Genomic DNA, 26,870 nt, shown 5'->3' on the forward strand with positions numbered 1-26,870 from the left:
TAATTGTGATTTAAGTGAGAGTAAGACAAAAAAAATTTAAAAGACCTTTGAGCAAACTGAACAAGGCTGCATGGTATAAGTTGGGAGCTCTGATTGAGTTAATAGTTGATATTTAGATACATAAACGGTGGAAATACAAGCTTGATCTACATTTCAGAAACTCCATGCTTAGTATCTTTTCAGTCATTTTTTGTTTTCCCATAAGATTAATTTAGATGCTCCTGACATAGATCATGTGCTTGTGTTTTAGAACTATCTTATTTATATTTGCTTTCTAGATAACCTCAGACAGTTGATAAGGGGTTTAATATCCAGTTAACTAGGGAGATGTTTCCAAATATGAACTGGTGCTATAAAATTCTGTAATAAGCATATGAAAACACACATAAAGGAGCAGTTAATTCTGCCTTATGTTAAGAATTTGGAGAGATTGTTAGCTAGTGCTTCTTAGAGGTGGATGGCATTTGAGCTGAGCTTTGAAGATTGATCCTCTGGAAGAATTAGCATTCAATCTTTATTCATTTTCCATCTATTAAAATTGTATTTATTTGGATCAAAAAATGTAGCTTATATCATCTTCATAATTTTTTTTTCCAGTGTTTGTCCATGAGTACTTATGGAAAAGATGGCTAATATTAACTTCAAAGAAGTAACCTTAATAGTAGGTGTGGTGACTGCCTGCTATTGGAACAGCCTTTTTTGTGGTTTTGTTTTTGATGATGTTTCAGCAATACTGGATAATAAAGACTTACATCCATCTACACCTTTAAAAACTTTATTTCAGAATGACTTCTGGGGAACCCCTATGTCTGAGGTAAGTAATCATATTTCAAATTTTTGAATATTCAATTAGTTTATTGCCCCTAATATCTTATCAACATTGTCATCATAGTAATTATGGGATTTTTTTCCCCAAAATTTTTATGAGGCATAACATCTTTGTCATAAATTGAACAGGAAGCTTAAGATGTGGATTACCGTCTTTAAAACATACTTGATTCTTTCTTTGGCTGTGTACCTGTACTTAAATCTTTTTAAAAATAATATATGTGGGTGAAAACCAAATGTGTAGGGAGAGCAGGAGGTGCAGTACAAGCCTGTTTCTTGCTAACTGACTTTCTCTTTTTTCTCTCTTGTGAGTCAGGCAAAAGATACGACTACTGTAATTGTAAAACATAGTAAAGTCAGTATAAATAGATTAGATTTTAAAGGTAAAAGATATATATATGTTATCTATTTTTCTGCATGGGAAAAAAAAGTCATTTACTAAATAAGTAAAATTTGTCATATCTCTTACCTAATAGTTATTTTGGCTTTGTATTGAGAACCCAAAAGTGTAGTTCATTTTTATGAGGGTGTTTTTATTTACACTGCCAATAATTTATTTAGATGGTCAGTACTAAACTGTTTGGGTTTAAACTTTTCGTGACTTGGGATCATGTAGATTTGGTTCTAATTTTAATTCTGCCATATTAACTGTGTGAAATTGGTGGGAAGACAACTTTAAGATGGCAAGGCATTTTTCTTACATATGAGGATAAATAAATGAATTAATTTATCTGTCTACAGTGCCTGGCCCATGTCGTTGTTGTTAGCTGCCATCGAGTTGACCTCTGTGCACCGTGAAACGAACACTGTCTGGTTCTGCACCGTTCCCATGATTGGTTGCAGATCAGACCATTGTTTTCATTGGCTGATTTTTGGAAGTGGGTCCCAGGCTTTTCTTCATAGTCCATCTTAGTCTGGAAGCTTTGCTATGTTCACTGTTACAGCAGCAGCCAAACCTCCACTGACAGACAGGTGGTAGATGCATATAGGGTGCATTGGCTGGGAATTAAACCCAGGTCTCCCACATGGAGGGTAAGAATTCTACTAAAAAAACCTAAACCCATTGCCACTGAATCAATTCCTACTCATAGCGACCGTATAGGACAGAGTTGAACTGCCCCATAGGGTTTTCAAGGCTGTAAATCTTTAGGGGAGCAGACTGCCACATCTTTTTCCCACAGAATGACAGTGGGTTTGAACCACCGACCTTTCAGTTAGCTGAGCACTTTACCACTGCACTACTAGGGTTCCTTAGGATTATACCACTGAACCGTAAATGCCCCTGTCTGACACATAGATGTTGAATAAGTGGCTGTTGAAGTATAACATGTAACATTTTTTAATAGTTTGATCCTTAGTAGCCATTTTTGGTCCCTTCCCCCATGCCCAAAATTTGGATCCTTCTCAAGGGTATGGATGGAATCTGTCATTTGTCAAGTCACAACCACATAGTAAACATTTTTTCTTGTTTATATAAGTAGAACTCATATTTCTGCCACCTTCTTGTTCTCACCCAATTCTAGCCTTTAAGAAAATCTTTCGATAACAAAGGAAAAAATAGCCCTACTGGAACAGCCAGTATTTCTAGACAGCTTATTCCCCTGCATCCCTATCCCTGATCTACAGAGACCTTTAAAATGAGCCCATGACCCCATCTTATGGTAGTAACTCTTATGGTTATAGTCATGACGTAGGGTTTTCGACTTGAAAGATTAGCTGGCCAGATGAAAGAGCCTCGTAAAAGTTAGCATACCATGGTGTCAATGCTATGGGAAAGGGCTGTTTGTATATTTTTAAGTCATCTTGGTGATTTTGTAGTCCACCTAGTGTTGAGAACCACTGAGCTATAATGAGCCCTACTCTTCTGACTTTTGGCCTGTGAAGTACCTTGTGTTATGGTAACCTCTGCAGATATACTGCCTTACTGCGTTGTTTATCGCCTGTGTATGGAGATTCACATTAACAGGAAACTGTTAGCATATTTATTTATTACATTCATGCTTCTGTTTCTGTTGCCATCTAATACCATGAGTAATTAAGTTTATTTTTACTATGCCTGAGTGTCACAATGATCTGAATTGGTTTTTTCAAAATGGAACCAGCTGCTTTACTGTATTTTCAGAGTAAATGTGATATCTAATAAGCTGATGATTATTACTCAAAAGTCTTAGTTTCCTAGTGAATTATGTTAATAATTAATCTACTTTTAGTTGCTCATTGCCTGTGGCATATGTGCATGTAATAGACATAACCAAGCAATTATATATGCTGCTATTAAAAATTAAAAATAAAAATGTATTCCCTTCTACTTTCTGACTTCACTCTTTTGACTAGAATATATACCCTAATGGAGCAATAGAAAGTAGAATCTTTTTCTGCTTTCCTGTATGTTATGCATTGGTTTTTGTCCCCTAAAAACATGTGTTCTAAATCCTAACCCCTATATCCGTGGTTATAATCCCATTTGGGAATAGGTTTCTTTGCTATGTTAATGAGGCAGTATTAATGTAGGGTGTTTTTTAAGTCAGTTTCTTTTGAGATATAAAAGAGCAGATTAAGTAGGCAACCAAAACAGATGGGGAAGATACAAGCTACTAGATCTCCAAGGAACCAAGCAGAAGAACCTGAAAAGAGACAGGAACCTTTCCTCACAGTCGACAGAGAGAGAAAGCCTTTCTCTAGAGCTGGTGTCCTGAATTCAGACTTGTAGCCTTCTAAATTGTGAGGAAATAAATTTCTGTTCGGAAAAGCCACACACTTGTGGTATTTCTGTTATAGCAGGACTAGATAACTAAGACAGAATTTGGTACTCGAGAGTGGAATGCTGCCCTAACAGATATCTAAAATGTAGAAGTTGATTCCCAATTGGGTAACGAGTACAATTTGGAGGAAATTTGATGTGCTTCATGCTAAGGCCCTAGATTGCCTTGAAGAGACAGAGTTATGGTAGAATTATGAACGCCAAAGGCAGTTCTGGTGAGGAGTCAGAAAGAAGTGAGGAGAGCTGTAGAGAAAGTCCCTGTCATCTTAGAGAATGCATATGGCACCATCAACAGAATGTTGCTAGAATGTGGACTTGAAGTGTGCTTCTGGTGAGGCTTTAAAAGGAAATAATGAACATGGGATTGGACAGTGGAGGAAAGACGATACTTTTTATGCAGTGGCAAAGAACTTGACTGAATTATATTCACATGTTTGATGGAAGGTGGAATTTTTAAATGATGAACTTAGATATTTGGCTGAAGAGATTTCTAAGCAAGATTTTAAAGTGGCCGCATGGTTTCTTCTTGCCACTTGGAGTAAAATACAAGAGGAAAGAGATGAATTTAAAAATGAACTATGCAAAATAAAAACAACTGAAAGATTTGGAAAATCCCGATGTACAAACTCAAGATACATGTTCTAGGATTTTCACCAAGGACATGGCTCACAATCTTTTGTTAAAGAGATTAAGCCCGTGACTGATGAATCTAACCAACTACCGCAGCAGAAAACCCATCAGTTTAGACAGAAGGAGTCAGAGATAGGACAAAAAGGAGAAAAGCTGCCTTTCCCTTGGAATTCTACAGGCAGGAAATAGGCCAAAGAAGCTACTTCTGTTGTCCTCCAAGAAAAGAAAAGGACCATTTCTGTAGCAGCTCAGAGGTAGCAGAACTGTTGGAAGGAAGCAAGGCTGACTTGGTTTCAAAGGATGGAGTCAGGGTCTCCTAGGTCTCACAGGGTGGAGCCATAGCCTCCTAGATTTCAAATTGTGGAGCTTCATGGGCTTCTCTTAGAGCCGTCACCCTGAATTCTGACTTATAGTTTCCTAAACTGTTAGAAAATAAATTTCTGTTTGTTAAAGGCACCCACTTGTGGTATTTCTGTTACAACATCACTAGGTAACTAAGACTCCATACAAATCATGTCAGTTCAGTGCAGTATCTTAGAAACAAAAAGGATAGGTCCTATACATAAAAAAAATCCACAAGAAAAGTACTAAAGCTAATAGGTAAGTTCAGTTAAGTTGCAGAATACAAAACGAACACAGAAAAATCTATTTTGTGTTTATACACCAAACCCAACCCAGAAGGGTCGCTATGATGATTTATACACCAGCAATGAAAAATCCGAAAAGGAAATTAAGAAAACAATTCCATTTACAGTAACATAAACAAATAAAATACCTAGGAATAAGCCTAACCAAGGACTTGATTAACATCGCGCACAAGTAAAATTTTTCTGAAGATCATTAAAAAGTGGCTGCAGCGGTATATCCACAGGGAATTGGCAGAAATTCAAGCCAAATTCTGAAGAGTATATCACTGGATATTCCATGGAACTAGGGATATCATTGCTGATGTCAGATGGATCCTAGCTGAAAGTAGAGAATATCAGAAAGATGTTTACTTGTATTTTATTGAGTATGCAAAGGCATTCCACTGTGTGGATTGTAACAAATTATGGATAACAGTGCAAAGAATGGGAATTCCCGAACACTTAATTGTGCTCATGAGGAACCAGTGCTTAGACCAAGAGGTAGTTGTTTGAATGGAACAAAGGGATACTGCGTAGTTTAAAGTCAGGAAAGGTGTGCATCAAGGTTGTATCCTTTCACCATACCTATGGACATGCTGAGCAAATAATCCAAGAAGCTGAACTATATAAAGAAGAACGGGGCATCAGGATTGGGGGAAGACTCATTAACAACCTGTGTTATGCAAATGACACGACCATGCTTGCTGACAGTGAAGAGGACTTGCAGCACTTACTGATGAACATCAAAGACCATAGCCTTCAGCATGGATTACACTTCAGCATAAAGAAAACAAAAATCCTCACAACTGGACCAGTAAGCAACATCATAATAAACAGAGAGAAGATTGAAGTTGTCAAGGATTTTATTTTACTTGGATCCATAATCAACCCCCGTGAAAGCAGCAGTCAAAAAATCGAAAGACACATTGCATTGGGCAAATCTGCTGCAAAAGTCCTCTTTAAAGTATTGAAAAACAAAGATGTCACACTGGGGACTAAGGTGTGCCTGACCCAAGCCATGGTGTTTTCAGTTACCTCATATGCCTGCGAAAGCTGGACAGTGAATCAGGAAGACTGAAGAAGAATTGATGCCTTTGAATTGTGGTATTGGCAAAGAATATCGAATATACCATGGACTGCCAAAAGAATGACAAATCTGTCTTGGAAGAAGTACAACCAGATGCTCCTTGGAAGCAAGGATGGGGTAAGACTACGTCTCACATACTTTGGACATGCTATCAGGAGGGATCAGTCCCTGGAGAAGGACATCATACTTGGTAGAGGGTCAGCCAAAAAGAGGAAGACCCTCAATGAGATGGATTGTCACGGCGACTGTAACAATGGGCTCAAGCATAACAACAATCGTGACAGTGGCACAGGGGTGGACAGTTTTTCGTTCTGTTGTACATAGGATTGCTATGAGTTGGAACCAACTCGATGGCACCTAGCAACAACAAAGGAGTTGAAAGATATATACACAGAAAATGTATGAGTTTAATTCGCACATTTATGATCAATTGATTTTTCACAAGGGTACCAAATTCATTCAGTGGAAGAAAGAATAGACTCTTCAACAAATGGTGCCAGAACAACTAGATTTTCACATGCCAGAAAATGCAGTTGGTTCCTCAGAAAGTTTAAGATTGAAAATCCATGTGGCCCAGCAACTGCATTCCTAGGTATACATCCAAAGTATTGAAAACAGGGACTAAAAAGATACATGTACACCAGTATATTCGTTACAGCATTATTCACAATAGCCAAAAGGTGGAAACAAGTGAAGTGTCTGTCAGCATATGCATGGATAAACAAAATGTATATGCACAAATGGCATATTATTCAGACTAAAAAGGAATGAAGTTCTAATAACATGGAACGACATGAATGAACCTTGAAAATATGCTTAGTGACATATGACATGTACAAAAGAACAAACATTGTCTGACTCAACCCACATGAAATATCTAGAATAGGCAAATTCATAGAGACAGAAGGTAAATTAGAAGTTACGAGGGGATTGGACCAAGGGGGAAATGGGTAGTTATTGCCTAATGATTACAGAGTTTCTGTTTGAGAAAAACTTTGGAAGTAGTGATGAAAAGTTTTGGAAGTAGGTAGTGATTAAAGTTGTACAACATTTTGGATGTAATTAATGCTACTGCACTGTACACTTAAAAATGGTTAAAATGGCAAATTAAAAATAAAGATGACAATCTCTAAAAAAACAAAAATGATAAGTGCTCAGATAGCCTTGTATGAGCTGAAGTTTGAAGGATGTACAAAATTAGCCTATCAGGAAAGAACATTCTAAGTAGGTCGCCATATCATGGTGTGTGTATTCAATACCAGCAGCAATATTGAAATAATCCTAATCCCAAAATGGGGAATGTTTGTTTTGTGTTTCCTAATGCTCTCTGATAGTGACGAACATGCTTGTTATGTCTGTACCTGTGTACCAGACAGTTACAACAAAATGTGGTAAGAGGTGGGAGAACATGGAAGCAGAGTGTGGGTGCGTTTAATTAAAACTATAAAAAATTGCCAAGGTAATATTTTATATATTTTTGAACTGTGTTTTTATTCTTAAGTCTAGTTTGATTATGCTTGGTAAAACATTCTTTTGGTTAAATGTAACATCTAACCTAAAAAGAAATTCAGTACTTCACATAAAATTTGATTTATTGCCAACAAAGCACACCATGCAGATTTTTGCTCTTGTATTACTCTCTATGCAGTATTTGGGGATTTTGAGTTTAAGCTATTCAGACTTATACATATTGGAGATGTTTTTCATAAAACAAGTGGATAATACTGGCAGTCTACTTTGGAAAAATCCACTATCCATATCTCTGTGGAGCATAGTTCTACTTTGGCACGTGGAGTTGCCCATGAGTAGGAGTTGGTTTGATGGCAGCTAGTTTCGGTTTTGAATCATCACTATTTGAACTGAGCTAATAAGCATTCTGTTCTTAAATTACCTTTTGAACACCTGGCCAAACAGTTGTAGAAGCTCTTATATAACATATTGGTAATAAATAAGGAAGAGAATCCTGTGCCCCAACTTGATCACTGTCACCAATGCCCTACTTTTTTCTGTTTTTAGTCTGTATATCTGTGAAGACGAGTTAATAGTCAAATGTTCTTTCTCTGCTGTTAATTCTATGACCCCTATGTGTCTGGAGGGAGATTACCTTGGTTTTGAACTTAGGAAATAGGAAAGCATAGATTGCAAAGGTACCTTTTATGTTTGCGTTACTCTTCGGGCATTTCATTGTTCTATTGTTATTTCTCAGCCAAATGGATATACCTTCAATAGGAAATGCATGATTACTGTGTTTTTACGCAAATAACGGACGCCTTCTATGTTTGTTTGCCAACTGAGCCCTTTCTCCAGGAGATATTTTTGTAAGCATACTAAGCTAATTTTATCTTACAGCAACATGAAAAAAAAATTGGCATAGTGGTGCTTAAGAAAATAACTTGCTGGGGGATGGCATGATTGGCAAACAAACATAGAAGGTGTGCATTATTTGCATAAAAATGTGGTAATTTATGTACCCTGAGGGACTACGTTATTTTGATAATCAGTGATTGATTTTTTTGTTTCTGTTTTTGTTTTCTTCTTTTAGGAGAGAAGCCACAAATCTTACCGTCCTTTAACAGTATTGACATTTCGCTTAAATTATCTGTTTAGTGAACTCCAGCCAATGTCATATCATCTCCTCAATCTGATTTTCCATGCTGTGGTTAGTGTGATATTTCTTAAAGTCTGCAAACTTTTTCTGGACAACAAGAGTAGTGTGATTGCTTCTTTACTTTTTGCAGTACATCCAGTACACACAGAAGCAGTAAGTAAAACTAAATCAATTTTTTTCCATTATTGTATTGGAAAACCTATGCATTGATTATAATGTTATAAGTTTTTAAGAAAAAAAATTAACCATGACATTAAGGGTAAGTGTTTAAAGACTCTTGAATTAAAATAGTAAGTCTAACTTTCTATCGCACATTTTTTTAAATTTTAAAACAACTTTGTACGTAAACGAATGAAAGTTTGTAGGCAAAAGTCTTTATGTTTAAACCGTGTGTGTGTGTTTTGGCTTTGGTTGGAGGGATGCTGTGTCGTCTCCCACTATCTTTTGGTGTCTAGCTGAACATTTCCTGCATGTTTACAAAAATGGTAGGTTGTTTTAGATTTTGTGAGTCCCAAATGCTCTTAAGGAAGAAGCTTGGGGGTTTTATACACAAATTTTTAGAATTTAAAAAGACTTCTAAATCCTCTCATTTTACAGAAGAGAAGATTGAGATCTATGGAGATAGTCTGACCAAGCTCACAAAGAAAGAATTAGAAATAACTTCTTTTAATTTTAATTACTGGTGCCTCCCCCCACACCCCCATACTACATTGTCTTTCTACATATGGCTTTTATACTTGTAATATATCCCCATTATTTCATAAAGGGAGTATAAATTATAATTAAGATTTTATTTAAACTCCAACCTAAATAGTATTTATTTCTAATTGAAATTTAGTTCTCTCTCTTCTATTTAAATTGGGTTCTGTTTATTGTCTTTTTTAGTTTGCTGGTTTATTATGAGGTAACACATTGAATTTATGATACTTTTGCTTTTTAAGAACAGTTGTATTTTAAGAAAAATTTTAAGAAGGGCTTAGTTCTTTTTAAAATTTTTTTTAAGAACTATGCTAGGTAATTGTACCGGAGTTATGTCAGATGTTACATTGGGGGATGCTGGGTAAATGGTACACAGGACCGCTCTGTGCTTTTTTTTGCAATTTCCCAGGAGTCTATAGTTATTTCAGAGTAAGTTAAATAATAATAATAAAAGAACTGTTACAAATGATCATTCTGATAGTTTCATTCATGGATATTATACAAATTTACCACATGAGGGCACTCAAGGACTGTGTAAGAAATAGAAATGTGTATTTGAAAAGTTACGACTATTTAATTTCTATGTAAAGTGCTGTTGGTATTATGTAACATTTTCAAAATACTCTTCCTTAATTTGGAACTCACTCCCTCTTTTCCTTTCTAGGTAACAGGTGTTGTAGGAAGAGCAGAACTTTTGTCATCTATCTTTTTTCTAGCTGCATTTTTGTCATATACCAAATCTAAAGGACCAGATAATTCCATAGGTAAATGTCTAACATTTGACTTTTTTCTGTACCTATAAAACTTGGTAATGTAATTTTTATTTGTGCCAGATGCCTCTTACACATTATATGCCACCCAAACCCATTGCCATCAAATCGATTCCAACTCATAGCAACCCTACAGGACGGAATAGAATGCCTCATAGGATTGCCAAGGCAGGTAACCTTTACAGAAGCAGACTGCCACATCTTTTCTCCTGCGGAGCAGCTGGTGAGATTGAGCTGCTGACTTTTTGGTTAGCAGCCAAGCTCTTAAAACACTGCGCCGCCAAGGCTCCTTTTATATGCCACACTTGGTTTATCTTTATACGTTGTTCTGCTTTAGCATATATGATAATATGAAAGTATGCAACATTGTCTACATTAAAAACTGCATTTTGTTTATATTTTACTGTAAGCTAAGAGATTCTATTTGACCTAATTTTAAAAACCAAATTATCCTAGAATATAGGAGTTTTGAGTCTTATTGCCTAGTTCCACCTGATATTATCTATCAGTGATACAGGTACCAATGCTTCACTTGCCTTTCTAAAAATAACACATGGTGGACTGTGAATTATACTGTTTAGGCAACTCTAGTATAACTTCTATTATGTCTGGATCATATTTCAGCTATTTATTGAGCCCTTGTGTCCCCACCACTCGTCTGTCAGTATGTTATACTGTGGTAGCTTGCATGTTGCTGTAATGCTGGAAGCTATGTCACTGTTGTTTCTAATAACAACTGGGTCACCCATGGGGGACAGGTTTCAGTGGCGCTTCCAGACTAAGACTAGGAAGAAGGACCTGGCAGTCTACTTCTGCAAAAAAAAAATTGGCCAGTGCAAACCTTATGAATAGCAGCAGATATAGTGCCGGAAGGTGAGTCCTTCAGGTTGGACTAAAAAAAAAAAAATCAAACTTATTGCTGTTAAGTCAATTCCAACTCATAGTGATCCTATAGGACAGAGTAGAGCTGCCCGGTAGAGTTTCCGAGGAGCACCTCGTAGATTCAAACAGCCAGCGTTTTGGTTAGCACACGTAGCTCTTAACCACTATGCCACCAGGGCTTCCTTCAGGTTAGAAGGTACTCGAGATACAACTGGGAGAGAGCTGCCTCTTCAAAGCAGAGTTGACTTTAATGACAAGGATGAAGTAAAGCTTTCAGGACCTTCAATTGCTGGTGTGGCATGACCCAAAATGAAAAGAAACAGCTGCGAATATGCATTAATAATCGGAACATGCAATATATAAAGTGAATCTAGAAAAGTTGGAAGTCATCAAAAATGAAATGGAATGCATAAAGATTGATATAGACATTAGTGAGTTGTTTTAGACAGGTATTGGACAGTTTGAATCAAACAATCATACGGTCTTCCACACCGGGTATGACAAATTGAAGAGGAACGGCTTTGCATTCATCATCAAACGGAATATTTCAAGATCTGTCCTGAAGTGGTATAGTGGTTAAGTACTACGGTTGCTAACCAAAGGGTCGGCAGTTCGAATCTGCCAGGCGCTCCTTGGAAACTCTATGGGGCAGTTCTGCTCTGTCTTGTAGGGTCGCTATGAGTCGGAATCGACTCAACGGCACTGGGTTTGATTTCGGTTTTGATCCTGAAGTACAGATGTAATAAGCTATATAGATATCTATCTATGGAATAATTTCAAGCATTTATCTTCTTTTTGTATTGATAGTTTGTTAATTATGATTCACACCTGTAATTTTCTCCATTTTCCCCACCCAGCCTTTGTTTTAAAAGTTACTATTTGGTTGGAAAACTTTCCTCTCCCAAAACAAAAAATGTATTTTAGTTCAAGTTACACATCTTGAGGTTTTACTTTGCTTTGAATATATAAAACAATTACTTAGAAAATTTAAATATATTTTAAATTCCAAATTATGCAGTGTAAGTCAATGGGAAATATGGGTATGGAATCACAAGATTTTTCATAATGTTTAGTAGTTGTCTAATTTTTGTACTATTATACAATTGTTTTTGTGAAGTTTTATTTATTTCTTTTCTGAAATTGCAGTGTGGCCTCCAATTGCTTTGACAGTATTTTTAGTGGCTGTTGCAACATTGTGTAAAGAACAAGGAATAACAGTTGTGGGAATTTGCTGTGTGTATGAAGTGTTTATTGCCCAGGGGGTAAGGAAACATAAAATTTTTGATTGCTATCTTGGTTTATCTTAGTTTAATCAGATTGTCTTTATTTTCTAAATCTATCTTTAGAAACTATCCTATCTATTTAAATCACTCTGTTTACCAATTCATTTAGAAAGTCAAACCAAAAATTTGCATAAAACAAGCATGTTTTCTTTCATACCCACTAAAACTTAATTTTTTCTTTTTTAAAGACATCTTCATTTTTTAAGGACTGATTTTTAAGTTTCAATAATGAAATTATTAGGCAATTTGGAACAGTGCAGAATAATACTGTAAAATATAATTCATTATTAGGTAGTCTTCATTTTTATTCATTACCAGTTCCACAAATTGTTCCATATTGGTTTTATAATTAGAGTCAGTTTGTACTTAATGTTGTATTTGGGAGGTGCTATGTTGTGAAACATAATAGTATATTGTTATTCATTATTTAAAACTCTTTTTTTTTTCCCTAGTATACTTTGCCATTATTATGTTCTACTGCTGGACACTTTCTCCGTGGAAAGAGTAGTATTCCATTTTCTATGCTGCAAACACTAATAAAACTTATTGTCCTGATGTTTAGTACACTATTACTTGTTGTGGTCAGAGTCCAGATTATTCAGTCCCAGCTTCCAGTATTCACTAGGTATGAAATTCTGAGTCTTTTTTGTGTTTTCATGACTTTAGATTTTCAGTGATTATAAATGTTCCAGAAAGTCTTTGATTTACATTGAGTTTTTTAAACAGCTTTATTGATATATACTTAACATAAAAAATTGCACATATTTAAAATGTACAGATTAGTAAGTTTTGATGTATGCGTACAACCATAAAACTATCATCACAGTAAAAATAATGACCCCCAAATTGGTTGACGAGTTAAGTCTTCTGTCTTTAGTGATTTTTGTCTTCTTTTTCTATCAGTTATTGAGAGAGGAATGTTGAAATCTTTGACTGTAATTGTAGATTTGTACATTTCTCCTTGCAATTGTATCAATTCTTGCTCCACATGTTTTGAAACTCTGTTATTAATGCATGAACATTTAAGATTGTTACATCCTCTTGATCAGTTGCCCCTTTCATCATTTTGAAATGAGCTTCTGTCTTTCATAAGACTCTACTCTGAAATTTACTTTGTGTTATACTAACATAGCCACTCTAGCTATATTTTGTTAGCGTTATATGGTGTATCTGTTTCCAGTCCTTATAACCTTCCTGTGTCTTTAATGTAGGCTTCTCTCTTTTTTTTTTAATTTTGTTCACTTTTATATATGCTTTCATCTGTTTTTTATTGGTAGTAATCTAACAAGTGTCACTCTGTCTCATCAAAGTGTAGCATAATATTTTAGCCGTTATACTTTTTTTTCCCTTGGTGGAGGATATAATCTCATATTCTTTTTTTTTTTCGTAATTGTTGTTAAGATAGATATATGTTTATGTACATATATATATAAAACACAACATTTGCCAATTCAGCATTTTTTACTTCTATAGTTTAGTCATATCACCTACGTTAATCATGTTGAACCGTCACCAATAATTGTTGCCAAATTTTCCATCACCATAAAGAGAAACTCACTGCTTGCTAAATAATGACTCCCTCTTCCCCCCTTTCTCCTACCCGTGGTAACCACTGTTAAAACTTTGGTCTCTGTATCTTTGCCTATTCTGTGTATTTCATATAATAGAGGCCTACCATATTTATCCCTTTACAATTGATTTATTTCACTCAGTATATTGTTTTCAAGGTTCGTCCATGTTGTAGCATGTGTCAGGACATCATTTCTATTTATGGTAGAATAATATTCCATTGTATATATGTGCCACATTTTGTTTATCCATTCATCTGTTGATGGACATTTTGGTTGTTTCTCAGGTGTATTACGTGTAGGCTGCATATAGTTGGATTTTCCTCTTTTGTTTAATTGGATAGTATCTGTCCTTTAAATGCAGGGTTTTGGTCATTTATATTTAATATGATTATTGATATAGTTTTATTCACATCTATCATCTTGCTCATTGTTCCCTTAGTCCACCCATATATTCTTTGTTTCCTTTTTTCTCTTTTCACCTTCCTTTAGATTGAGTACTTCTTATTATTTCATTTTATCTCCTTGGTTTATTAGATATAAATCTTTGTTGTCTCATTCTAGGGTTTCTAGTGTGCATCTTTTGCTTATCGCAGTCTACCTTCAAGGGATATTATAACTTCAAGTATGTATAGTATGAATATAAGTACATATATGTGTGTGTATAGTACAAGAGCTTACGTTTCATTTTTCTCTTCTCATTCTTTGTGTTATTTGCATACATTTTCCTTCAGCATACATTAGAAATCCAAAATTATTTTTGTTTCCGATTTTTGGGGCTGCTTTTGTTTGTTTGCTTTAAACAGTAAATTATCCTTTGAAGATTTTTAAACAGAAAAAAAAAGTTTTTTATATTTACCCATGGAGTTAACATTTCCAGTGCTCTTCATTCCTTTGTTAGTTCAAGATTTTCATATATTTTGCCTTGTACCTGAAGGACTTTAACATTTCTTGTCATGCGAGTGTGCTGGTGAGTAATCATTTTAGCTTTTGCATGTCTAAAAATGTGTTTATTTCACCTTTGTTTTTGAAAGATATTTTCACTGGGTATGTAGTTCTGTGGAAACCCTGGTGGCGTAGTGGTTAAGTGCTACGGCTGCTAACCAAAAGGTCGGCAGTTCAAATCTGCCAGGCGCTCCTTGGAAACTCTATGGGGCAGTTCTACCCTGTCCTATAGGGTCGCAATGAGTCGGAATTGACTCGACGGCACTGGGTTTGGTTTGGTTTTATATAGTTCTACATCGATGGTTTTCCATTCACTACTCTAAAGATGTTGCTCTCCTGTCTCCTGGCTTGCATTGTTTTCAACAAGAAATCTTCTGTCATCCTTATCTTTATGGTTTTATATGGAATCTATCTTTTTTTATGCCTTCTTATATTTTCTCTTTATCACTGGTTTTAAGCAATTTGTGCTCAAACAGCATTCTTCATGTTTTTTGTGTTTAGGTTAATTGAGCTGCTTGTAGGTTTATACTTTACATAAATATCAGAGAATTTACTTCTTCAGATGTTTTTTCTGTTCCTTCTCTCGTTATCTTCAGGTATTCCCTTTGCAAATATACTAGGCCTCTTGAAGTTGCCCCACTGATGCCACATTCATTTTTTTTCCAGTGTGTTTTCTCCCTCTTTTCGTTTTGTATAGTTTATATTGCTGTGCTTGAATTTCAGTAATCTTTATCTGCCATGTCTAATATGCCCTTAATTCCATCTAGTTATTTTTCATCTCAGATGTTGTAGTTTTCATCTCAAGAAGTTCAATTCTGATGTTTTTATGTCTTCTGTGTCTCTACTTGATATGTTTAGTCTTTTTTTTTTTAAAAAACATCTTGAACATGTGGAATATGGTTATAACACCTTTAATGTTCTTGCCTACTGATTCTATCATCTGTCATTTTTTTGGTCAGTTTAGATTGAATAAATTTTCTCCTCATTATGGATTGTATTTCCTGCTTCTTTACGTACCTGATCATTTTTTACTGGGTGCCAGATGTGAATTTAGTATGATATACGCCTTTAAGTATTTTAGCTGTGTTCTGGCATGCAGTTAAGTTACTTGGAAACAGTTTCATCTTTTCAAGTCTTGCTTTTAAGCTTTGCAGAACCACGGACAGTATTTAGTGTAGAGCTCTAAGTGACCATGGGCAGTATTTAACGTAGAGCTAGGTGTAAGTGACTGGCATCACTTGCAGGGACTCTTTTTTAACAAAAGGCCAGAATGTAGTTCATGTTGCTGTCCATGATAGTGCATTGCTGTCTCTGATTAGAATAAATTTTATTCAGATAATTTTCTAAGTCTAACATTTTGTGTTTGTGTGTGTGTGTGTGTGTGTGACATTTTCACACAGCTATCCTTAATAACAATTTTTTTTCTTTAATTACTTTTCAATTCTATGAATTTTTACCTCTGAGTCTTGTCATTCTAAACTGAAAAACTCATACAGGTGTTAAAATATGGAAAATAGATTGAATCATAGGTATATACTTTTTATTGCCCTCTTCTTTCAGTTTCAGTGTTTTTATTCTATCATTTCTCTTAGATAATTTTTAATCAGTTATCCTCCATCTTCATTTCTACAGTCTGAAAATATGGTTTATAGGTGTGTTTTTGTTTTGTGTTATGTATATGTGGACAGGTTATTTGAAAAGTCTTCGTTATTGTTTTTCTGGTCTGTCTTCTTGTAACTTTCTTATTCTGCCTTCAACTTCTTATTCATAACAGTTCTATTTCTTCCTTAGAATTATTGAAAACAGTTATAATTGACATTTTCTTTGCATTTGTACCAGAAATTGCATATATACATTGTCGTGTATGGTACGTGTTACACATTTTCCACATGTTTTTTTCCAAAATATACCATACTTTTACACAATTTTTTTTTTTACATGGTGCTGTAAAAAAATTAGCATAGCATCCTTACAAAAATATCTCGCATGGGAGGGCGCAGTAGGCAAACGTAGAAGGCACGCATTGTCTGCATAAAAGTATGGTAATCATTTTTTAAGGTGTTTATGTGCGTGTGTGAAAGGATTTATGATCTGCTTCCAAAAAATCAATCATGGGCCTGCTCAGTGGCAGCTAACGGTGACATACACACACACAGGCCCACACACACAGTATGTGTATTATGTATATATAATTTTATTCTATTAGATTGCCCTGCGAAGTTGATTATATCGCTTGACTTTTGTGAGCATTATAATAAATATGGGTAATGATCAATATGGGTATGTAAAAATAATTATATAAAGCCAACTCTTTCTCTACAGTTGAGTTATTGAATCAGCGATCCTAAATAAACTCTTATAAAAATTGAACTCTGAGTAATGGATTACAGGAAAAAAAGAGCATTGTATTCAGTTCTGGTGATTTTGAGAATTTGAGTCCTGACTCTTGAGATTTATTTATGTATATATTTAGAGATTCAAATATGAAAGCTTTCAAAATGGTATTATTTATTCAAATAGTTTTTACTTTTTCTCAACCATTTGATGTTTTGAAGAAGGAAAAGTAAAAGAAGTAGTAGAGGCTGGTATTCATGGAGTTGTTCATTTTAAAATGAAAAATCAGGTTTTTAAAGGACTATCAATCTAGCCAATAAAATTTTAGAATGTAGATTGAAGAAATAAAAATCTGAAGCTATTTATTTGAAATACTTTAAGTGTTTTAAAAATGACTTGACTTTGTTTTCAGGAAATAGACTAAATTAATAAAATATATACAGTTTAATATATCATGGTCTAGAGAAATGTAAACTAGGATAAATTAGGAAAAAAAGTAGAACCCAAATAAAATGTTACATAGGTCTGTATATAAGCTTTCTAGTGGTCAAAGTAAAGAAGGGGAAAGCTCCTAGGTGATATGGTTTTTCCTGTCCGTGAGAGAAGGAAAGCATAGTAATTCTTTCTAGGAAGCATAACTTTTATTAGCAGTTAGGTATTAAAGAAATGTCTTTTGTATGAAACCATTGATGAGTGTTCTCAAAAGCATCCATACGACACATGTGATAATAAACCTTGTAAAACTTTTTGTTATTGATCAGATCACAATTTAATGAAAGTACTTCTACAGTGCCATAATTTTATTATAGTATACATGTCTGAATTGTTCTAATAATAAACTAGAGAAATAGATGACTTGCTTGCTGTTCAAGCAGTCCTTTATAAATATCACTTCTGTCTGCTAGACTTTTTATAGTGGTTAGACAGTTTGAACTCTGGCAAGAGTCTGAAGCATCCATAAAAAAAAATTTATGTCATCTGATAAAATTACATATAAAATATTTCTTTTATTATTTTTCAGTATTTTATGTGTATATGTTATGTATTGGTTTTGTGGTTAAAATGTTTTATTTTAAAGAACTGTTTTTCATCCTTTATACAGATTTGATAACCCAGCTGCTGTAAGCCCAACTCCTTCAAGGCAACTAACTTTTAACTACCTTCTTCCTGTGAATGCTTGGCTTCTTTTAAATCCTTCAGAGCTCTGCTGTGATTGGACAATGGGAACAATACCACTTATAGAGTCATTTCTGGATATTCGAAATCTTGCCACGTTTACTTTCTTTTGTTTTTTGGGAGCTTTGGGAGTATTCAGTCTGCGATACCCTGGTGATTCTTCTAAGGCTGTTTTAATGGTAAGAAACTTTCTTAACTTTTCAGGTGTTACTACATTCAGTAAGAGACTATCTTTAATTCATAAAAAACATCTTTTTAAAGGCAATGTCTTTCGCTCTGCATCTGCTCAATTTATGAACTTACTTTAAGTTATCCTAAAATTATACATCAGAATATAATTTGCAGGCGTAATTTTACATGATATGTTCAGAACGTAAAATAAACACTGATTATGAATTTCCCTGCTGGTATTTGAATACCAGTGGCATAGCTTCCAGCATCACAGCAACACGCAAGCCCCCACAGTACGACAAACTGACAGACGCGAAGGGGACATTATGCTTGGTAAAGTAAAGGGCCAGCGAAAAAGAGGAAGACCCTCAATGAGATGAATTGGCACGGTGGCTGCAGCAGTGGGTTCAAGCCTAACAATGATTGTGAGGACACCACAAGACCAGGCAGTGTTTGGTTCTTTTGTACCTGGGATCACTATGAGTAGGAACCGACTTGATGTACCTAACAACTACAACATGAATTTTCCTAATTTGATTGGAGCTCTGAAATCATGAAGAATCCCTTTTTGGTTTGTTTTCTTATGTTTCTTACCTTCACGCAATAAATTATACACTTTTTGAAGGAAGGACCATATTGTATACTTTTTTGTTTTCCTGACACCAAGAGGAATGTCATATAAGATATACAGCTAGAAGCATGTAGTGCTTCAATTCTCATTACCTAGATTTTCATTACTTCATGCCGTAGCTCTTAACTATAGTCACAGAACTCCAATTATTTGAGAAATCTTTTTGTTGTTGTTTTTCTAAAGTCTGTCTCCTTGTGTCTTCCATTAGTGTATATAGAAAGAGCAAATAAATGGTAGAGTACCTCCTGAAGTGGGGTTCTGCAAAAAGAGCAGTTAAAAAAGCAGGATAGAGGAATTTAAAATTTTGATAAATAAAATAGTGGTTTATATAATGTAATCTGGATGAAAAATGAAATAAAGAATATTGCCAATGAAAAAAATTTGTGTAAATGATGTATGATTTACATGTAAAAGAACAATTTTGACATTGAGCATAATCCTGCTTTAAGTGTAGTCCTAATAAGCATGCTGTCTTTTTATGGTGGTATTTTAAAGTTCTCTGGAAGGGGTAAGTAGAACAAAGGAACAAGTTCCAAATACCATGTAGTATGTTAAACACTTACTGATAAAAGATGGGATATATATCTCAACACCGTAAAGTAAGTAGTTATTATTCCCATTTTCTTGATAAATTGAGTCTCAGGATGATTAAATAGTTTACCTTTTGTTACCTAGCAAGTAAGAAGTAAAAGATTTATGTCCAAATCCTTTGCTTCTTTCCACTACCATCTTTTTTAAAGAGAGTTTACTGGAAGAAGAAGATTCTAAGTTAGTCATAGTTAATTCACTTGGCCTACATTAATAGAGAACATGTTAGAACTTCTGAGTAAATTAATCATTGAGGACATTCCTTGTTCCAGAACCAGTAGTTTTTTCCTGAGAGTTTAACTTGTTTAATTCCTTAAATGAAATTGGTTTAGGGTAGCTATGAATTTAAAAAGAACATTTAGTAACCTCTCTTTATCTGTTTCATAGCTAGCTGTTTATTTTTATCAGCATTTCAGAGAAATTGAAAGTGAATTATATCATTTTATCTTTTGATTAAAAATAAACATTTTACATTTTGATTAAAAAAACTCACTAAACCAGATGTAAATTGGTATAATATGGTGCTTTTCCTCAGATTCAGTATTGTTTCGTTGGCGATCAGAAATTATAAAACTTTCGTGGAGAAAGAATTCTTTACAGTATCTATGTATCTCTACATCCATAATTCCCTGATAAACAATGATGAAGAAAAAAAACTTTCCCTTCAACCCATTAGAAGAGTCTCAAACTTCTGAGCTAAACAATCGATGTATTTATTCAGTTAAATTCTGTAGAACAAACCAGAGTAACAAAATGTGGAAGCAGGTGTTCATTGAAACAGATGTCCTAATGACGACCAAAGTTATTTCCTTCCACAGGTTATTTGTGCGAGAGCTTTTGTAATGGCTTTATATGTGGAAACCATATGCCATCCCATTTTCAAAATGCCAAGAAATATAAGCCTTTTTGAGGTTTTATTTTTCTTCAGTTTCCAGTATTATAACTTTAGAAATCTTCCTAGAATAACAGACTATTGACTTGAGACAGTTTTATTTTTATACATACACTAATAAACCTCTAGTAAAATATATGTGACTCATCAGAATATTATTCAAAGTAATGCTAAGGTCAGAGGCAGTAGCCTGCTGTCTTGTGTGAACCATACCTTATTCCATTCCTTTGATTGCTAATATGTGGTTACATGTAGTTGTAAAGCTGTAAAAACTGGCTGTTTGTCAACCTTTGTAGTTTTTTTGGAAAACCTTTGAATATCTTTCTATCAATTTATTTTTAATACATACATATAAGTCAGATATGTAAAAAATCATCAGTGTCATGTTATAGTTTCAAAAGATACATCTACTTTCTTATTTAATTGGATGAGCCTTTGTGATCTAAGCTTTGATTAAAGGTGTAAATATTTACCATTTTTATATTTGACTATGCAAGTGTATTCCTCACAGAAAACCAGTCACACATAGCTAATTATGGTTTTCAAATTTAAAATGGCTCTATTTTAATTTCAAGTAGAAATAATTTCTAAGCACCCCGGGAATCTTTTTTTCAAAGAAAGCCCATGAGTATTCTCGAATTTATAAGCTGTAGCATCTAAGAAAACTTCCATCTTACCTTGCTTGTGTACACCCTGCTATTTCTTAGTACCATCTTGTACTCTTTTATGTTTAAACTAGTATTAAAAAATGATCCACAGTGCATTACTCAAATGCCAAAGAAATAGCAAGTATTTGAATTTGAGTGTTAAGTGTCCATATATATTTTTTAATGTATTGTCTTTTCCTTCTAGGCACTTTGTTTAATGGTGCTACCATTTATTCCTGCATCAAACCTTTTTTTTCCTGTTGGATTTGTTGTTGCTGAGCGAGTATTATATGTTCCTAGCATGGGGTTCTGTATTTTGGTAGCCCATGGATGGCAGAAAATATCAAACAAAAGGTGAATTAAAATGTTCATTTAATGCCTACAAACTATAGAATTAAGTACGATGCATTCTAGTATTTTAATTCTGTCTATTTGATGTCATTTTATAGGTCATTATTTATATTGTTTTTCATCTTGATATTTGTCTGCAGTTCAAGTTAGGGAAGTTCCATGGCACCTGCCTCATCCTGTGTTCTACTCCGTATTTGTAATTTTGTTTTACAGCCTGAGACATAACAAACTTCGAATCAGACCCAGATGAAAACAAGAATATTTTTGAGCCTAGAGCCACATTTGAGCACTACCACTTTCATATGCAGTGAACTAAGATGTACTCTTCTTACTTAAGCAAACCATAATTGCATTAATATATGTAAAATTAATTATTAATTTTTTAAAAAACTTTAAAGTGTTCAAGTCAATACTGTGTAAAACGCACACAGTAAGCAATTCATAATTTCTTATTAGCATCATCATTATCTTCATCCTAATCACGTCCCAGTTTTCTTAAAATAACGGGGAGAGTGGTCACACTGTATGTACATTTACAGACTAATAGTGATAGATATTATCTCATTGTAAATATGTGCTGAAGCACTAAAATTATGAAATCAAAGTTTTAGTAGTTAAGTAATACTAATGTAATAGTATTAAATTTAGATTTGTAACTTGAAAGAGCAATTTGTCTCTTCTCACTTTACAGTTACTCCAACCCTCTGAATTCTGACTTCTGTCTATATCACTCCACTGATAAATGTAATAGATTGTCTCCCAGTAGCGAAATCCAATAATTGCTTTCTTTCACAATGTATTTCCTTGGCATCTGTAAAAATTCTCTCTTCTAGTTCTCTTCCACATCTGTTCTTTTCAGTTGCTTCTTAGATTCTTCTTGTCATATCTGCTTTTTAAATATTGATGTTTCTTAGGGTTTTTTTTATAGCCACTTTTCTCAGACTGTACATTCTCCCTAGATGATCTCATGCACATCCACTTTGTCCATCACCATCTACCAGCCCTTTTCTCTTAGCTCCTACCCATATATCCAATTATAATGGCTACCTTTTTGAGTGCCTACCATGCCAGAATCGACAGCAACGAGTTTGATTTTGGTTTTGACCATGTGCCAGACACCATGATAGACCCTTTAAAATTGTTGTCTCATTTGATCTGCACACCCCTTAACTATTTTGTAGATTAGAAAGTAGAAGCTCAAAAAGATTAACTGATTACCCAAGATCTCACAACCAGTAAATAGCAGAGTCTTGGTTCACATTTACATCTGACTGTTTCCCATGTCCCTGCTCACTCTGATCCCTGCTCTCTCTTCAGGTTAAATGGATCTGTCTAATGAAATTAATTGAACTGTGCTATAGAGGCAAAAGCATAGACTCAGAACGTTAGTACTAAATGAGATCATAGAAATTATTTGAGTATAATCATCCTTTTAAAGGTGAGGAATTGAATCCCAAACAATTAGCCTAAAACTGTACAAGTAATTTGCATCTATTTTTTAAAGAGTTAATTTTACACTGATGTTTAACATGTAAAATTATTCCAAGATGTCATGATAATCTGTGATATAAATTTTAAGCAAACTTTATACGTAATGTTGCTCCTAATCAATCTGGCCGATGTTGATCTCTGATAGCTACTAAACGTAGCCAGTAAGAAAGAAAGTCTGATGGTTATTAAAAGCCAGTATGTTCCAAATTTCACTGGTCAGAACTACCTGTGGTCTTGTAAAGAAGGGGATATTTGGCACCATGTTTTCTGTGTGCACGGAGGGAGGTATGACGGTGGTTTCCTAATTTTATCGTAATCCTTCATGTCGAAAGTGTAAGTACAGAACCACTGAATTAATATTTGATAATTCTCTAGTTTTTGTCTTTTTTTATTATTAGAAATCTAAAATAAGATGCAGTACTTTGAGCTTTTTAGGTGTTACTTAATGTGCTTGAGTATTCAATACTGGAATTATGAAATGAAACTCGCTAAGGTATTAAAAAAATTTAAGCAAAAACATTTTTAAATACAGAGATAGCGAGTAGTAAGGTTGACACTTTCAAATGCACCTATGTGACAATACAATTCAAGGTTTTTTTTCACCCTGTTTTGTGCCTTCTTCAGTTATATTTAATTTTATATGCAGAACAAATCTTCAGAGAGTGAATGTGAAGATGTAAATTACAGTTTAGCCTAATGAAACCCAACGTTAACTTGAACTATGTAGTGATACATCTCTGCACAATTATGGAACTTAATTTAAATTCAGCTTAATTTTTGTTTCAACATTTTTAATTGCTGCAGTACACATTGTTGTGAACTCAAGGTAGAACACTCACGTTATAGGTGGTGACACAAAGGACTGTTAAAAAAATCACAAGTAATAACTGGTTGTATCAATTTTGTGTCATTAAATACAAACAGAGCTTTTAAAATGGGGGCAAATATTAGAATATATAATGTAGTTCTGTATGTTTAGATTTTGAAAGACTGAATTGGAAGGTAATATTCATAATATTTGATTCTTTGGGTGCCTTTCCCTCTAAAGATGGGATGATCATTGGCATTATTCCTATTCTTTCAAATGAATTCAAACGTGATATTTAGGAACTTGATCATACGTCTTAACCTCTGTTCTAAAAGGTAGAATGATTTTGGTGATATAGACAATGTGTTCTTGTTTTGCTTTTTTCTTTTAAACAGTGTATTAAAAAAGCTATCCTGGGTTTGTCTGTCTATGGTGATATTCACTCATGCCTTAAAAACACTCCACAGAAATTGGGATTGGGAGTCTGAATATACTTTGTTTATGTCAGCTTTGAAGGTAAAGTATTTTTCAGAATGACAGGAAAGTATATTAGCAATGATTTCTTATAGCTATGGCTAAGCTGTTTTAACTTTACTTTTAATTAGACATTTAATAATATTAAGTACTTCACTGAAAGATTAATGAAAATTATTTGTTCTTTATATCATATATGCCATGACCCAAATGCTCTCAATAGTAACCTTAGCTGTATGTCCAAAGCATATATGAATAACTGCCTGCATTCTCTAGTTGTTAGAAGCCCAAATGATAAAATGTTAAGTCAGAATATTTCATTGATTCTTAAGAGTGTACTATATTTTGTTGGTTCTTAAGAGTCACATTTTTTTCACCTTTTAACATCTCCAATATCAGAGTAAGTCTTACAGTGAGAGGCATCCTACAATGAATTAGTGACCTTATTTCTTTCTTAATGGTACATGAAATAATAGTGTTTTAATCGACAGCATCTTAGTTTCAGTAAAATAAAATACATAGCAACAAATACACCCTGCTGTGTGAAAGATAACCAGTGGTTACAATTGTATAGGAAGGGTAGGGACGGGCAGAAAGGAATGGTATAATGTTGGTATAGAGTGAACAACATAAATAGGAGTAAGGCTTTTTAAAAAATCATAAAATTTGTTTTTTAAAAGGTTTTGTCAGCAGAGATTTTTTTTTTTTAAGTTCTCCCTTACCTGTGCCCCCTTTAAATCTCAAGATGCTTATTTCTTTTTAACTATTTCTGTATTCTTCATTACCTAGCTTTATGGGATTGCTGCCTTGTTCCAGTTGTCTGTATGACTTTTTGATATGATATCTGCTTAGATGGAATGATTCTCCTCTTACACCAATCTGTAACTCCACCCCCTCCACCAGCTCAGACGTCTGCAAACAAATAGGACCTCATTGCTATATTTATTAATTCAGGCTCCTGTGTTGCCATTGCAGCCCCATAACTTTCAGAACTTCTGCTTGTCTTCACCCCCAGGACAGTGGTTGAAACCATAGCCCCAACTATTGCAACTAAGTTCCGTCTTCCACCTGCAGGAACACCATGCCCATCTGTGAACTCTCAAAGCATAGATTGTCTCAGAGCTTTAACCCCAGAGTTCACATTACCATAATAGACAGCATAAATAGCTTTAAATATCAAGCCTAAAAATAGTCACTGCAGTATCGTCTCTCTCAAAGGAACATGAATAGTAGAGCGGGCGTGTTTAAGTAGCATTATCCTTTGATTAAATTCAAATTTTAGTAAAACTCTATAAAGCACACATGTGCACGTAATGAAAACTGCTGTGGTTTTAATATGTTTGATACTGATGGGTAGAGGTAAATAAATTTGGTGAAACAGTCTTCATTTGGCTCTTTCCTCATCCCCAGGGACATCTCCATGGAATACCTCATTTCTGATAGTGTACCAAATATCTGTGACCTGAAGTCTTTTTTTTGTTGTTGTAATTTAATTTTATCTGAACTTATTTATTTAAGGTAAATAAAAACAATGCCAAATTGTGGAATAATGTGGGTCATGCCTTGGAAAATGAAAAGAACTTTGAGCGAGCTTTAAAATACTTCTTACAGGCTACACATGTTCAGCCAGGTAAGCATTATTAATTAGTAAAACTATTTGAATAATTTACTTTCTTTACATTTATTTTCAGGTTTTATTCCAGCTGATATGAATACAACAAGGTTAAATGCTGGCTTATTTTGAAATTTTATAATCTGCTCAGAACCACTCATCAGACATTTAAGGAATTAAACACAGTAAAGTTGTTGGGTGAAACTGATGAGCAGCTTTGGTGGAGCAATGGCTGCAAAAGAAAGGCATGAGCTTAAGACAGTGGGGGAAGAATAATTGGAGACAATTAGTATGGAAAACTGTTTTAAGGGATGTTGATAAGAAGTGGTGGGAGTGGTGGGTATAGTGTCAAGAGAGGGATTTGTTTGTTTTTAAGGTGGGAGAAAGAAAACATGTAGGCTGATGAGCCTAATCCAATAAAGTTAGGAAAATGTAATAGTGTAAGGGTAGGGGAGGGAGGTCGAATTACTAGATCAATAGATTATTGAATAGATGAGAGGAAATAGCATCTGGTGAATAGGGCAAGGACTTCATTTGATAATAGAACTGATAGTTAACCTGTGATAACAGGGAAGAGAGCATATGAACATAAATATAGGCAGGTGAGTAGGTGACATGGAGGAAGCTTCTGGAAGTTACCTCTGTTTGCTTCTGTTTTCTCACTGCAATAGAAAGCAAAGTCACCAGTAGAGAATGAAGAGAATGTTGGAGATCTAAGAAGGGGCTGTATTTATTGTTAGGTGCCATCAAGACTCAGAGAGACCCTATGTACAACAGAACAAAGCCTGGCCCTGGGCCATCCTCACAATCGTTGCTATGTTTGAGCCCATTGTTGAAGCCACTATGTCAGCCCATCTCACTGAGGGTCTTCCTCTTTTTCACTGATTCTCCACTTTACCAAGTAGGGACTGATCCCTCCTAGTAACATGTCCAAAGTATGTGAGGTGAAGTCTCACCACCCTTGCTTCTGAGGAGCATTCTGGCTATACTTCTTCCAAGACAGATTTG

At 34.6% G+C, this 26,870-nt stretch overlaps 1 protein-coding gene across 2 annotated transcripts in view; it reads left to right on the forward strand.

Moving 5' to 3' along the window:
* The window catches only part of TMTC3 (transmembrane O-mannosyltransferase targeting cadherins 3), a 62,018-nt gene that overhangs the window by 16,063 nt on the left and 19,085 nt on the right, over positions 1-26,870 (forward strand). For both annotated transcript variants that reach the window (XM_049884017.1, XM_049884016.1), the window contains 9 exons: positions 598-814; positions 8,475-8,693; positions 9,904-10,003; positions 12,038-12,153; positions 12,627-12,799; positions 18,124-18,376; positions 21,332-21,480; positions 24,172-24,292; positions 25,769-25,880. In XM_049884017.1, coding sequence (XP_049739974.1) covers positions 617-814; positions 8,475-8,693; positions 9,904-10,003; positions 12,038-12,153; positions 12,627-12,799; positions 18,124-18,376; positions 21,332-21,480; positions 24,172-24,292; positions 25,769-25,880 — 1,441 coding nt within the window. In that variant the 5' untranslated portion in view covers positions 598-616. The remainder of the gene's footprint in view (positions 1-597; positions 815-8,474; positions 8,694-9,903; positions 10,004-12,037; positions 12,154-12,626; positions 12,800-18,123; positions 18,377-21,331; positions 21,481-24,171; positions 24,293-25,768; positions 25,881-26,870) is intronic.

The sequence above is a fragment of the Elephas maximus genome, chromosome 4, assembly GCF_024166365.1.
Source record: "Elephas maximus indicus isolate mEleMax1 chromosome 4, mEleMax1 primary haplotype, whole genome shotgun sequence".
Lineage (NCBI taxonomy): Eukaryota > Metazoa > Chordata > Mammalia > Proboscidea > Elephantidae > Elephas > Elephas maximus.